Raw genomic sequence first — 15,942 nt, 5'->3', positions numbered from 1 at the left:
AAGCAACTAGTTAAAAAACCCTAAAATAAAGTGTTACCTTCTGTGTATTTAAAGTGATATTTTGCATCTGTTGTTTGTGATGTGGTGTAATGCTCTACTTAATAACCGATGGATGTAAACTTTTTTTTGAGTTTAGGTATGGAAATTGTACTTTGTATCAGTGAATACAGTGGTTTAAGCAAATTGAATTGTGTTGTAAGCAAATTCCACTGTTGTATATGAACCTGACTTCTATTGCTTGCCACTGCAGATTCTAGTTTCACAACCAACGGTCTACCGTAAACCATGCTTCTGAGTAGCATTTACTCTTTCCTTTTGGCCTTTATTAATTGTTTCTCTTTCAAAGTTTCTTGCTTAGAATCTGAGTTCAGCTTGAAAGGAGATTACTTATTGGGTGGCCTTTTTGCTTTACATGAAGTTCAACATGCAACACCTCTGTTCTCCCCAGAAGCCATTGAATGTTCCAGGTAAGAAAACACTTTTTTGCAGCAGCAGCATTTCTTCAACATTTAATATTCAATATAACAAAGATTCAATTAAGTGCAATTCACTTCATCACTATTGTGTTCTAGATACAGTTTCTCAAAATCTGGCTATCAGATGTTCCAAGTGATGAGGTTTGCTGTTGAGGAAATTAATAACTCCACCACTCTTCTGCCCAATGTTTCTCTGGGCTATGAAATTTTTGACCATTGTTCTGACACAAAGAATTTCGCTTCAGTCTTCAGTTTTATCTCAAAAAATGGATCGATAAAACCCAAAGAAAAACTCAACAACTATCAGCCTAAAGTGATTGCTTTAACAGGGCCATATGGAAGCACAAGAACTATTACTATTGCTCCACTGATCACAATGGACCTTATACCAATGGTAAATAGTTTTTTTCCCCTTTTAATTTTTATAAAGTAGTACTACACATAACACATAATACTGTTTTCCTCTTCTTTTAAAGGTGAATTATGGAGCTACCAGCTTTGCATTAAGTAATAAACTTCAGTACCCCTCTTTTCTAAGAACAGTGCCAAGCAACAAAGACCTGATAGAAATGATTATTCGCATTATACAGTGGTTTGGATGGAACTGGGTTGCCTTTCTTGGTAGCCAAGATGATTACAGTGAAGATGGCCTAAGACTATTTAGCAAGTATATACAAAATACTGGAATTTGTTTGGCCTATCAAGAGGCTCTAAGTCAAAGGGCAAACTACACTCTAACACTTAAAAAGATTGATATGCTTAACATCAATGTCATTGTTGTTTTTGCTGTGCCACAATATGCAAGCAGCATTATCAAAGCAGCCATAGCTAACAACATCCAAAACAAAGTATGGATTGCAAGTGAAACATGGGCTATGAATCAACAGCTTCCAAGAGAGCCAGGAATTGGGAAAATTGGAACAGTTATTGGTATTACAGAAAGATTGTTGTCTTTGCCCGGATTTGATGAATTCATCTATAAAGAGAGGGGAACAACTGATGTTAACCATAATGATAGTGCTGATAGTGAAGTCAAGAGTAATAGTAAGACATGTAATCAAGATTGTGATTGCTGCACATTGTTGACCGCAGAGGAGATTATAAATGAAAATCCCACATTCTCCTATGCCATCTATGCTGCCATATATACCATAGCTCATGCATTACATAAGGCTCTGCAGTGCGACATGAATGAATGCTGCAAAAACGCAACAGTTAAGCCATACATGGTGAGTGAATGCATCATAAGATAATGAAATTTTAAAGGAAAAGTAATATTAATTCTTATATTAGCAGCATTCTTTATATGAATTGGGACATTTTTACCACACTTTAAAACAGCTTCTAGGACAAATCAAGAAGTTGGACTTCCCACTTAACGGCCGTCAGGTGAAATATGATGATAATGGTGATCCAACTGTCAGTTTTTCAGTCATACGCTGGCATACTGAAACAAATCCTCCACGATTCGATATGGTGGGCAGATATGATACATATCCAGAAATTACTTTTACTATCAACAACTCTCTCTTGTCCTGGCATAACAATGGTTCTGTAAGTTATTTTTTGGTGAGTACTTATCTAAACATTTTCCTGATGTAACTTAATTTTAATAACACATTTTCTCATTCCATAAAGGTTCCTTTCTCAAACTGTTCTGTTGAGTGCAAAGAAGGATTTTCGAGGGAACCTGATGGATTTCATAGCTGCTGTTTTCTGTGTAAAAAATGTCCACGTAACAGCTATGTGGATTATTCTCGTGAGTACTTTAAGTAATGGATGACAAAACCTTGGCATTCCACCTTCTTCAGTCCACTCTAATTTAATAGGGGAAATAAACTGAAACTTTTGCAAATTTATTTGTCATAGCAAAAAAAAAAAAGAAAAAGAAAAAAATAGTACAAAAAAATCTTTGTTAGCCCAGATGATATCTCATTGAATCAAATAACATGATTTGAATAATTAAAATGATATCAGAGATGTATTTTGCACAATTTCTTTATTTTATTTTTTTAAAAGGTAAATGTGTACTTTGACAGATAACAGATAACATTGAGTGATTATGCTTAAATTATTCTGTAGATTATAATGAATAATCCGGTAACTCTTTACAATAAGGTTCATTAGTTAAACATTAGTTAATGTATTAACTAACCATGAGCAATACATTTGTTACTGTATTTACTAATCTTCATTAACGTTAATTAATGAAAATACAGTTGTTCATTGTTTGTTAATGTTAGTTCACAGTGATTTAAACTAATGTTAACAAGATTTTAATAATTTATTAGTAAATGTTGAAATTAACATTAACAAAGATTAATAAATGCTGTATAAGTGCAGTTCATTATTAGTTCACTAATGTAGTTAACTAATGTTAACTGATGAACCTTATTGTAGTGTTACCTAACAATCTTTTAAATTTACATTTAATTAATAACAGCTCCAGTATAACAATTATTTATGAATATAATAATTATTATAAAATTTAATGAAATAGTCAAAATTTAACTGTTAATATTTTTACCTTAAACATTTTAAATTAATTAGTCTACAAATATGAAATAAATTCACAGATAACAATGAAAAAAAAAAAAAAAAACTTCAAATAAATCTCACTAATGTTAATGTTCAGATGAAATGTCAAAATTAATAGCCACTCTAAAAGTTCAAGAAAAAAAAAAGATGAATACTTGAATAAAGACGAATCTTTTTCTTTTGTGCCATCTCCTAATATATAGTTATGTTATGTTAAGCTCTAATGGGGTTTACTGGTGCTCCAGTCTCCATTCCACACCATACCACCTGTAATTATGTCATTATTTTAACAAATCATGTCCTTATTAACTGCATGGTTACCAAACTGGAATTTAAATCTATGTGAATGAATTTACCCCAAATATTTCCCACCATCATGCATTTATAATCAAGTTCTGTTTGACCTTGTTCACGAAAGTCTGATTTTCATATTATTTTTCTGATTCTCAGGGGATCCCTATGCCTGTTTTCCATGTGCAGAGAGTGAATGGTCTGATGAGGGCAGCGCGAAATGTAAGGCACGTTCTGTTGTTTATCTTCAGTTCACAGAAATCTCCTCCATCGCTGTGATGATTTCTGCCACATGCCTAATTATTCTCCTTTTTGCCATATTTGGCCTTTTCACATATAACTACAACACACCAGTAGTTAGGTCTGCTGGTGGTAGCATGTGTTTCCTGATGTTAACATGTTTGATAATGTCTAGCATAAGTGTGTTCTTTTTCTTTGGACAACCCACATCTGTACATTGCCTCCTGAGAAATGTCATATTTGCATTTTTCTTCATTGTTTTTCTCTCCTGTATGGCTGTCCGTTCTTTTCAAATTGTGTGTATCTTCAAAATGGCTGCCAAGTTCCCCAGTGTTCACAGCCTTTGGGTAAAGTACAATGGACAGTGGCTCTTTGTTGGATTTTTTTCTGTCATTCATTTAATTTCTTGTGTGCTGTGGATGACTGTCTCGGCTCCCAAAGCTTTCAGGGACTCGTTAACTTTTAAAGACCAGATTATACTTAGCTGTGAAATGGGGAACACTGTAACTATTAGCATTGTTGTGTCCATGGGTTGGTTTCTTGGTTTCCTGTGTCTCTTATTTTCTTACATGGGAAGAGATCTGCCAAAAAATTACAATGAGGCCAAATCAATAACTTTCAGTCTTATTCTGCACAATGTGAGTTGGATTGTATACTTCACAGCATACCTCATTCTCAAAAGCCAATACATTCAGCTTCTTAATGCAATGACACAGCTAGCTAGTATATACGGAATTCTCTTCAGCTATTTCATACCAAAATCTTACATTATGATATTCCAACCACAAAAGAACACTCCTGCATACTTTCAAACATCTATTCAGAATTACACCCAGACCATTAGTAGGACTTAGACCACAACAAAGCACACAGTAAACACAAATGCTTCCTTTTAATTAGCTTTCCTTTTAAGAAATTTTCTGTAAAATGCTTTTATACTCATTTCCATACTGTGTCTTTAGATCCACTATTAATTCCCAATCAGATATCATTTGTTTGTTGTTATATCTGCTTGTTGTGGTGTTGTATTTGAGTTTTGTTAAGAAAAAGCTATCCCCTTTTGTTTTAAAACACTTTAACAAGGCAGTGACTGGTGTGCTGGTAGACATTTTAACTTCATCATGCCAACATAAGCCTAAATGGTAAGACAGGCCGTCCTAATCACACTGCAATTTAACAGGTGAATAAAGAAATTAAAAATTAAAAATTCTGTCATCATTTATTCACAATTATGTTGTTCCAAACATGCATCTCTTTCTTCTGTGGAACACAACAGAAGATCCTTTTAACATTATTGACAGTGCTTTACAAGAAGACTGCTATTCTGTTCACATAGATACGACATCTCAAGAGTCTCAATATCATATTTTTAACCACTGATTGTAGTAGTACAAATATCTATTTGATTCATTATTAAAAACAATTCTTCCATTATAATGTGGGATATATATGTAATATATTCTACCATAATAATCAAATGTTGTAAATTAATAATACAGTAATGAGCCCATTTTAGTTGCCCATCAGTGCTTCATTTGGCCACATGATGACATAGCTCTATATATCTTTCAAGGTCATTATGTTCAGATGAAAATATGCTAATTGTTGTTTTCTGTCATTCCATTGACAGAGACAACAGAGGTAGGGGAGACCGGCATGGTTGTAACAGGTGTCAGTTGAAACACTTCCAATTTCTTCGTTACAAATCACCTGGAATCACTTCACATATGCTCAGTTTAGTCCTTATTCCATATGTGAAGAAGTAGAGCCCTACATATATAGGCATGTTTTCTTTGAATTTCAGTGTACCTAGGTTTTGAAAGAGAAAAACAAACTGAGGGGTGTCTCTCTGCATTTTGAAGAAAGCATCAGATGATGTAAAAGAGCTGGGAAAGTCTGTAAGATCTGTGGTGGCAAAATTGTATAGCATTCAATTATGGCCAATTACTATGGCTGACAGTAACACCCTTACACATGCTTACACACTCATGTGCATTATTCAGTTTTATTATTATGATACTAATGTAACGTACACACACACAAATAGTGTTCAGTTGTTGAAGTTGGTGCATATTTGCTAATTTTATTCATTTTTGTTACACACACACAAGTTAGATTTCGATATCTTTGTGTGGACTCTCCATAGACAGACTCTGCCCACAATGTAGGTGAGTTCAGGTTTTACTATCCTTGTTTTGGTCCTCACAATATGGGTTAAACAAGTACACACACACACAAATTGTTGAAAAATCAGTTTTACAAAAAGTTTTCAAAATCCTTTTTTTGTCATAATCCTTAGTTTATAATGTATATCATCCCGGTGGATATCATAATATTAGCTTACATCTCACCACAGGTTACAGCTAATCCCGACTATGTAGTGAATTGTAACATTTTACTCCTAATATTTGAAACTAAACCATGCATTTTCTGTTTGCCCTGCAAAGGAAACAGCTATTTAATAACAGACACTAGTAACTTTGAATCAACGCACTGACTTAAAAGAACTCCAAGATACAGACAGAAATGTCAAAAATGTTACAACCATCCCCGGTCTCCCAGTCCCCAACCACAAATGCTAGCTACGTCAGTGTGTTAAAGACTCTACAATGCAGGCTATTGACTATGTTTTAATTTTTTTTTTTTTTTTTACTATTCTTTATCTATGGATATTGCAATTAGATTGTTCTTGAAAATATTTTGAATGATCAAATTAAATTAATTTAGAGACACCATTAGTTCCCAAAGGCAAATGTCTGTGAAGGAAATCCACATGAATTGTTGTACGACATGCTGGTAAAGCAGGATGAACTTTACTAATCAGGCGTGTGTTGATTATAAAGACAGTTTGCTGTCATTCAATCACTCATCTTATTACAAGACCTCAGTTGAAGAGCTAAGAGCATGTTAACTGTAATCAAGGGGCAAATACAACTACAACAACCAGTCAATTTCCACACTTTTAGTCAAATCTCTCTAATCCTTGGATGCTTTTTAAAATATTATTAAAGTGGACCTCTTTCCATTCACTATTATACGTAAGATGTCATGCCATTGTCATTTCATGTTAATACCTAAGCATTTCATACAGTTTCAGGCTTCTCATGACACCCTAATTCCTAGTTAGCTTACTACGCTATGTTAAACTAAACAATTTGGCAGTAGGCTGATAGATATAAAGCACATGACACAGTTATTGTGGTATTATTAGTCTTTGAAGAATAGAAGGCTAAGTCTAAAAAACGCCGCACAATAGCATCATATAGGCCTACTAACAGCAGCAGGGGGAGAAGTGTTATTAATAAAGAGCTGAACACCCCCCAACACACACACCCCTCCATTTTTTTTTTTTTTTTTTTTTTGCATCAGCGAACCCATTCATTCTTTTAACCGAACGCATATTTTGTGCGCCAAAAATTCGAAGCGAGGAGAATTGACGGGCCGCCCCCAAGCTTTTCAGAAGATGGATCGACTTTACATACTTTGAAATGATAAAGTTTGTTCTCTGGGCTCTGGGAAACCACAGAAGTATAACCATAACAATCCTCTATCGTATTACAGCCGCTATAGGGCATCTTGGGAACTGTTTTGATTAAATTACAGTTGCCTTGACGTCATGAAATATCGAGCCAAAAATACAGCAGTATGGAGGAAGACCGCTAGGTTTGTGGGTCTTCCAAAAGAAAGATGTCGGCCTATTTGAAGTTGAACATAAAAGTAACAACACCGAGAAAATGTAGAATTACTCATTGCAAGGAAACCTTTTTTTGATACCCTGTCTCATTTTGCGTTTAAACGAAAGCAGTGTACACAAGTCGTTTATTGTTATACAAATGCGTCTCAAGTTCTGACGAGTAAATGGCAGATGTTTTGCAATTCAAGGCGCATCCATAGACAGGATTTAGAGCTTTACAAAGAGGGGGCTCGCCTTTTGTTATGCCCTTGTGTTTCTCATTGAAAAGCGTTACAAAGGGCTCATCCTTCATGGAGTTTTAAAGTTACTTTCCACTAGTTCATTTCAGCCCTTGAGAAAACCCAAAGCAATGTTAATGTCCCTCTCTTCTCCTTTGAGACCGAGATCTCAGTCCACACAAGCAAACATAAGGCATTGTGCACCTGAACCAAAGCCTTCTGAATAACATGTAGTCTAGTCTATAGAAATTCATTAATAGAACTTGTTTGATTAGCCCAATACAAACAGGACCGACGCGTGGCATTATACAGTGACATAAAACGTGTCAAATTGTGGGTTGTACACGTTATTAAATATCAAGTTTTCTGTTTTGTTTAACTTTGCGGGAAGACATTTGTTTCATTTAGTTTTTTTTTTTTTTTTTTTTTTTTTTCAGACCTCTCAATAGAAGGCGGTTCTCCGATTTGTTTCGCTCTTGGTTGACCCGTTCCGTTGACATTCAGTGAGGATTCCCGAGACACACCGTCATATTTGCATAAGAAAAAATCGTTCAGTGTATCATATTTTCAAATATTTTAAAGAGTAATTTAAAGAATTATAACTTATGGTGCATAGACGGTGTCCATAAATATTTACAAAAATATAAATGTAATTTCATCGCTGTATATATTGCCAAAATGTAAGATTGCTACTGCGATATTCAGTCTTTGTACTTCTACTCTAGGCTTTGCATAACCCATATTTTTATGATTGTATTTTGTGTATTTATTGTCTGATTTTTTTTTTTTTTTGTAAAATTCTGTAGGCCTATTTATATGCTTGTATTTATATCCATATCAGTTGTTTATTTATCTGTATTTATATTATGGGTAACACTTTATTTTAGGGTCTTTAGTTGCTTATTAGCATGCATTCTACTAGAATATTGACTGTTTATTACTACTTATTAAGCACATATTAATGCATTATTCTGCATGACCTTATTCTACATTCTTAATCCTACACAATACCTAAACTTAACAACTACCTTACTAACTATTAATAAGCAGTAAATTAGGAGTTTATTGAGGGAAAAGTCGTAGTTATGTGTTCCCTATACTAAAGTGTTACCATATGCGGTTTAAAATAATTTTCCCTTTTCCCTTGTAATTTTCCCTTAAAATGCGAATAACTGTACTATAATTACTCACTAATTATTCCTGACAAGTTGTAGCAAACTCCAGAATCCCCTTAACAAAACATAACAAAAGGCAATTGGGGTTAAACAGTTAATCAGAGCGAACTAAGAATCACGGGATTTGAGAGACCTTTGAAAAACATATGTTTAACGCGTTTCATTGTTGACAAAATGTTGTAAATTGCATCTGTCTTAATTTAGTGTGTGTATTTTTTAGGGATCGTGTGTGTCTGGCATAATTTAATGCATGTTTGTGAACAGAGAACACAGCTTTTCCTCAGAATGTAGTGGCTAAATTGAAGGGCCAACGTGGAGCAACATGTTGAATTTGAGCGTGAAAATAGCGTGATAAACAGCATTGATGAGGTACAAAGGAGTAGAGCCTTCCACCATGCACCTAACTGCTGTGCTCCAATTTCATACTGATTTCGCGCTACTTTGTAAGACAGCATGCAGTGTTTGAAACAATTATTCGGTGCATTACACGCAATTTAATCTGAGGTTTACATGCTTAAGAGATTGCCTGTATAGCAACATAATAATAACATAATAGGCAAAAATAAATCAATGTATCTTTTAATTAGTAAAATATAAAAATAGTGAATTCAGAGTTCTCACTAATATTAGACTTATAATTCAGCAATGTGTCGTTTTAAATAAAAAGATGCAATGTTTTTTGTTGTTGTTGTTGTTGTTGTTGTTGTTGTTTTTTACAAGTGATATCTTAAAAACACTTTCATGTATTGATAACTATAGTAGACTCATTGATAGACATCATTGTCTGGAACACCGAACAACAAATAAGTAGCCTAATGATCAATCTCTTCAGTTCAGCAGCCTACATTATAGCTACATTATAGCTACAGTAATTGGTAAAACATTTTAATTAGAGAAAAAGTAATACGAGTCTGTGGCTGTATAATATCCACGTCACAATCTTTCTCATTTTCTCTAATCGCAGGAAACTGTCATAGCCTATGTCATATTTGCATAAGTCTACATTTTAAAGTTGAAGTCTGTTTTTGTCCAAATGCATATAGGCTGCCAGATTTTAGTTAAATTATGTGTCCTCGATTAAATGATTGACGTTGGCATTAAGCACGAAGCCTTGGAAATATGCAAGTAGAAAGTGTAATAGGAGACTATGACTTACATGTTGGTCACAGGGTATTCTAAGACTTTGCCAAGGACCCGCTGTTAACGAGGAAGTGTGGAAAATCAGGCGGATAGGGCCTTCGATAGGAGGCGTTATTGGCCTCGCTCTGCTGTTTGAAGGGAGCACCCTGTGTCAAAAGATATACATTTTCGGATTCTACTCATCACAAAAGAAGCGACCATCCTATTAGAAACGCGTACACATACGAAATTATTAACTTATACTTGACAAGACACTTCTTAAATTCCCAAGGTGTGGGTCAGTGACGTATAAAATGTTAAGTGTGAATAGATAGGACCATTGCAGGTTGCAAGTGACTGTTTGTAACGTCAGTTCTTTATAGCAGTAACATAGCCTTAAAAAAGGACAGCACACCTTCACAATGCTTTCAAACTTTGTTTAATGACTGACAAGCAACGTTTAGACCATTTCTGTCTTCGTCAGGTATTCAAAAACATTAAAGCTTTTAAGTCTTTCAATGTATACCTGAATAGGCGGAATAGGCGTGCACTGACAACTAACAAGAGAGCAAATACTGGTTTCAGTACCTTGGACAAGTCCTTTCAGTCCCTTGTTTCTTATTATGGTGTGTAACTTCCTCAAAAATAAATGACTGTTTGTATAGGCCAACTTTGTGATAGTTGTGCACGAGTAGTGAAACTGTTCACTGTTACTAAGAAAAACGTCTTACCAAAAGTGTCTATATGATGTTGAGATCCAGCTTTTCACATGGACCCATACATGACTACAAAAGTCGCAGTTTGCAAAAGTAGTATATTGAACACGAGCTAGAAAGGCCGCAGTGGGATACCAGTCACCATGACGATATGCTTATTAGAGAGGTAAATTGTTCTCTTATTGAGACCTCTGCTGTGCGGAACCAGAGGATGAACCGTGAAACCAGAGACGAATAGTTTCAATAGTACGTCGTAGCATAGCATATGGTGCTGCCAGCTAACCGAACGCGGACACCAACAAATTGCAGATTTCATACTAATTTTCTCTGGCGGGAAAATGCCACCCACGCGAATCAATGGTAACACATCTCTCTCTCTCTCTCTCTCTCTCTCTCTCTCTCTCTCTCTCTCTCTCTCTGTGTGTGTGCGCGCGCGCGCGCGCGTGCGTGTGTAAAAACACACACTTGTTTCACTTTATTACACTGAAAATGGTATCCTAAAAATGTGCTTCATGTGGTAACACCTAAATTATTTTTATTTTTGCAAAATATTTGATAACGCTTAACAAATAAATCAAACTGATAAAATGAACAAAGATCAAAACAAATTATGAATTTGGATTTATTTTAAATATATTTAATTGAAAGAATATGGAATTTAGAATCAATACTTCATCGTGATAATTCAATAATTCAAGATTCGCTGCTACATTTCACCTAAAAACAGTGCCCACAAGTCTTTTGTTCTTATACAAATTTGTTGCTTATTCTGTGAGGTAAATGGCAGATGCTTTGCAACTCAAAGAGCCTCAATAGACAAGATTTGGTACCTAACAATGTGAGAGGGCTTTTGTCTTTAGTTTCTGACTGAATGGCTTCACAAAAGCTTCCATCCTTCGCTGGGTTTTAAGTTACTATTCTCTAATTTAATTCAGCCCCTAAGAATACCCAAAGCAATGTTAATGTGCCCCTCTGTTTTTCTTCCTCAGACAGTAACCTAAGAGCAAACAGCCAAACACATACCGTGGACGCCTAAGTCAAAGTAAAGACTTCTCAAAGACCTGCGGTCTATAGAAATTCTTAACATACGATATTTGATCAGACCAAAAAAAAAAAGGTGTTGTCGCGTGGTGTTTTATGCTTTGTAATAATCATCATTTTATGAAAAACAAATAGGCCTACAGTAAGTGTCACAGTAAGTGAGTCGTCGTATTTTATTGCATGGACTTTAAGATATTGGTATTATGATATATGTGGGAATCTGTTATTTAAATAATCGGTAAAGTTGATGTTGTTTGGAAAAGTTGCATTGCTCACGTGGCAGATCACTTTCAGGACACATAGCAAGTAATGTTCCTTGTAAAAAGGCAACACTAAATTCAAACACTTGAATTGTGCTGACAATGCTGACTTGTTTTTGTTTTACTTTATTTGGCAATTTCGAGCCCAAGAACATCAGCTGATTCTCTTTTACAGCCATGGTTTTTGTACTTGCATGTTAACAATGAATTGCAGCCCTTTGGAAAGGGAACGTTTATTGCAGTAATTGTATAATTGCTTCACTAATTGTTGTTAACAAGCCATTGAATACTTCAGTCACTACGGGATCTTCTAACTAAGCTCGCATGATAAAAGGCAGTTAGGGTTAATCAGTTACAGATGGAGAAAAGTGAAAGCACTTCCAAGCTTTTGATAAACATGCGCTTAACCTTCATAGCAGTCTGTTATTATGCCAAACACGATCACATATTGTTCCTATCTTATTGTTTCTGACAAAGTGGAGAAAACGGTGAAACCTCTATAAATAGAACACATGGCAATAAAGTGTTTTTTCTATATAAGCGTTGTGTGTGTGTTTGCTATGCAAATATTCTTTCTTTCATTTGATCTAAAATTATAAACTTTGACACAATTGACTAAATAAGATTATTTGCTTTTGAAAATTAACTGTAAACTGTACCACGTGTTGCTTCTGAGCCTGTGACTGACGTGTGAATCAACGTCACAAAAGAGAGCTGATTTGCTCCGATTTCATACTGATTTGCGCCATTTTATCCTGTGAAAAGAGAAACACTGCAGCGTTTTGAACCAATTTTTTGGCTATTACAAACAACTGAATCTCAAACGCTTGCAGATAACAAACATGCATTTGTGAACTAGCCTGCCTGTCTCTTAGTTTGTTAACCCAAGACGTTTTAAGTAAAACTTAAAATTAAAATACGGAACAACAGAAAAGCTAAGAGTTAAAGATGGAATAGACGTTAACAGCACTCTGATTTTTTTTTTTTTTTGCTAATTATTCAACCAACTGGCCTTTTGACAATATGACTAGTTTATTGTTCCTTGCATTTAACATACAAATTGAAAACTTTTAAACACTGTATGATCTTTGCAAAGGTTTGTGCAATATTATTGTGTCGTATTAAAATGGTCGAATTCTTTGACAGAGAACTCATTTTAGAAGATATAGCCTTACAATAGACCGAAAGATCAATCGCTACTCTATACATATATAAACTGTTGTGTTTTTCATTGCCTTCTGAAGGCTCTTGACCGGAGCTGCTGAAATGGTAATGTGATTCCATCCCAGTGTCACGTCATTTGTTCCCTCTGTATAAATACTCCTATTGTATGTTGAGGCAGTTTCAAGTGGAAAAAAAAGTCTTAAAGCTATCAATGGACATTCATTCATCCTGTCGCGTGTCATGTGTTTGAAGTTATTCCCCGTCTTTCTTACTGCGCATGTGCAACATGGTATGATAATTTTGACCAAATACATTTATTTTGATCAAAGAAAAATTCAGAACCAAAATGTGATTGCACCAATAATGTGTCTACAATATTTTAATGAACAAAATAAAGGTAACCAAAGAGTTTTAATTGTGAAATGAACACCAAGCTCTGGCGTTAGAACCCTTTTCACCTAACTGTTCATTTAACTACTTTTTAATTGTTTTAATGTGAAACTGTAGTTTTTCCCACAGTGGAAACTAGTGGCTTTATTTTAAAAGGTTCTTCATTTCTATTAAAACCCTGTATGACATTCCCAAGGACAGTGCCTATTGATGGGGAAGTGTGGAAAATCAGGCAGATAGGGCCCTCGGACAGGAGGCGTTCCTCTAATTCTCCTCGCTCTGCTTCTTTGAAGCGAGCATCTGTGAGAATTCTACTTCTCTTTCAGACCATGTATGTTATCAAGGCAAGCTTTTAACACGTAGAGCTCTGCTTGTAGCATGACCATCTGTATTTTACAGGCCATCAAAGAATCTTAGAGCGTTGGACAGTTTTAGAAAATGTTACTTTGGTTTGTAGAATCTTGACATTTTAATTCAGCAAAGGTGAAGGTTCCCCTTCCTTATTGGCAGAAAATTGCCACGTTGTGAAGACACGGAAAAGATTTCCACGGTGCTGCCTGTCCCACATGGCGTGAAACTTGAAGAGAAAGGGATGAATAGTCGGAGCTAATTCCTCTAAAGCTCGTCTGGTTATTTGTATAACATTTTCCATTTTACGGTGCTTATGCAGCTCTCTAAAAGCTACATTTTCACCCCACACGATGACGTTTTAGGCCAGCGCTTATTTGTTAATTTCTCTTAAAAATGCCTCTTAGGGATAACATAAGCGTTAGTCCAAGTATGCCATTTCAAACTAAAATAGGCTGACAGGTGTCTGTAAAAAAAGATTGGCCTATACCTAATTACGTATGACGCCAAAATACGGACAAGTAATGCAAAACACATCTTATTTTATCTTAATTATTTTTCTTCTGTTTGCATAAATTAGAAGTCTCGTGGTTTATAAAATAAAGTAGGCCTAATACCAAAGTCACCCTTAAGCTCTTTTTTGAGAACAAAAGCACAGCCAGGAAAGCAACTTCATGCTGATTGGGTGTCCAGCAGAAACTAAATGGATGCTCTTTTTTTTCTCACCAATGATGTGAGCAGTGCATTGAGATGTTAAGTAAGTCTTTCTTTATAAAGCAGGATACTAGGGAGAATTCCTTCATTCCAACACAAGGAAGTCTGATAATTCATCTGGGTATCTAAGTACTTTGAGCATTTGATGACAATGGCTGCAGCATCAGATTGTGCGGTAACGGCAAAAACTAAATGCGTTAAAAAGGTGATTATGAGTAGCGTGATTTTTTGACAAGAAATTGTAGAACTTCTTTATCTGTGTATATTTATTGTATTTGAAATCAAAGAAAACGATTTTGTCTTTCAGGTTTCTAAACCACTGATGGAGAAGAAAAGAAGGGCACGTATCAATAAATGTTTGAATCAACTGAAAAGCCTCCTGGAAAGCGTCTGTTCCAACAATGTAAGGAATTTAAATGAATTTTATCTTCTAAAGTGGTTTAGATATAGGCCTATTCAAATCCTAACATCAAATCTCTGTCCCAAAATCTAACTGATCTTTTTTATATATATATATTTACTTATTGCATTATTCAGATCCGCAAGCGAAAACTGGAAAAGGCTGACATTTTGGAAATGACGGTGAAACATCTGAGGCATCTGCAAAACAGCGAAAGAGGTTCGTGTGCCCTTCATTTTTAAAGAATTAATTAATTTTCCAACATAATAGGCTATATAAGAAGTGTATTATTGGAGACAATAACTAAACATTGATTTCTCTAAATACAGGAATGGCCAAAGTTTGGGACTCTGCTGAATATCACGCTGGCTACAGAAGTTGTCTCGCCTCTGTCAGTCATTATCTTCTTGCGTCAGACACAGACAGGGATTCCCGTTTCACTATGCTGACACATCTTAAGAGCGGTCCTCACCACGCCAGAGTTCATGATTTCAGTACTGCGGAAAGCGACCCCGCACCGATCCTTGCACCAACAAGTACACCTCGGCGATCACATAGGCCTAAGGTTTCGCTTAAAACAGAAGCTTCTTATCCCAACGTGCAGCAAACATCAGACAGAAATTATTGCTTTATGCCGAAGAGGACTGAGATTTGTGATATGGACAAACAATCATTCGACGCACAGGTTGGGACGTCTGGATTCAAGAAGCTCAAAACCATGCACTTCAGTTTAAAAAATACAAAGATTGATGAGTGCTGCATTTTGAAACATAATTATTGGCGGCCTTGGTAAATATGAACAATTTCAAATTTCATTGTTTTAACACTTAGACTTTAGCTCTAATTTTTGCTTCTCATGCACTGTATATGTAGATCTTATTTTTTATGAATGTCTATTTTAGTAATAAAAGACTACAAAAATATGTGTATTTGTGAACAACATACATTGTTTATGACTAGATGTCAAGTCTCTTTTTAATCTCTTCTGCATGTCTCCCAAGAGCATTTCCAAGTAACCAACACGTAAAACTGTTTGTAAACTATGGCTTGCAACTTGAGCTAATTTTCACTCTTGAATAACTATACTGGTCCCACTTTATATTAAGTGGCCTTAACTACTATGTACTTACATTTAAATTAATCATTTAATACAATGCA

The 15,942-nt window shown here is 35.2% G+C and overlaps 2 protein-coding genes across 3 annotated transcripts; both read left to right on the top strand.

Moving 5' to 3' along the window:
* Positions 1–285: 285 nt before the first annotated feature.
* On the top strand, positions 286–4,679 carry LOC127517596 (taste receptor type 1 member 1). Of its 2 annotated transcripts, XM_051903459.1 has the most exons (6): positions 286–467; positions 573–870; positions 953–1,705; positions 1,818–2,030; positions 2,115–2,235; positions 3,465–4,679. In XM_051903459.1, exons 1-6 carry the CDS (start codon positions 286–288, stop codon positions 4,397–4,399), a joined length of 2,502 nt encoding a protein of 833 aa, XP_051759419.1. In that variant the 3' UTR covers positions 4,400–4,679. The 2 variants fall into 2 exon arrangements, with proteins under 2 accessions (XP_051759419.1, XP_051759420.1); XM_051903460.1 differs by lacking the exons at positions 286–467; positions 3,465–4,679 and having other exon boundaries at positions 613–870; positions 2,115–2,376.
* Positions 4,680–14,520: 9,841 nt separating this feature from the next.
* On the top strand, positions 14,521–15,577 carry her3 (hairy-related 3). Its single transcript, XM_051903532.1, has 4 exons — positions 14,521–14,589; positions 14,692–14,787; positions 14,922–15,003; positions 15,114–15,577. Exons 1-4 carry the CDS (start codon positions 14,530–14,532, stop codon positions 15,575–15,577), a joined length of 702 nt encoding a protein of 233 aa, XP_051759492.1. The 5' UTR covers positions 14,521–14,529.
* Positions 15,578–15,942: the final 365 nt, after the last annotated feature.

Source organism: Ctenopharyngodon idella, chromosome 8 (genome assembly GCF_019924925.1).
Source record: "Ctenopharyngodon idella isolate HZGC_01 chromosome 8, HZGC01, whole genome shotgun sequence".
NCBI lineage: Eukaryota > Metazoa > Chordata > Actinopteri > Cypriniformes > Xenocyprididae > Ctenopharyngodon > Ctenopharyngodon idella.
This window is presented reverse-complemented; position numbering and strand designations above follow the sequence as displayed.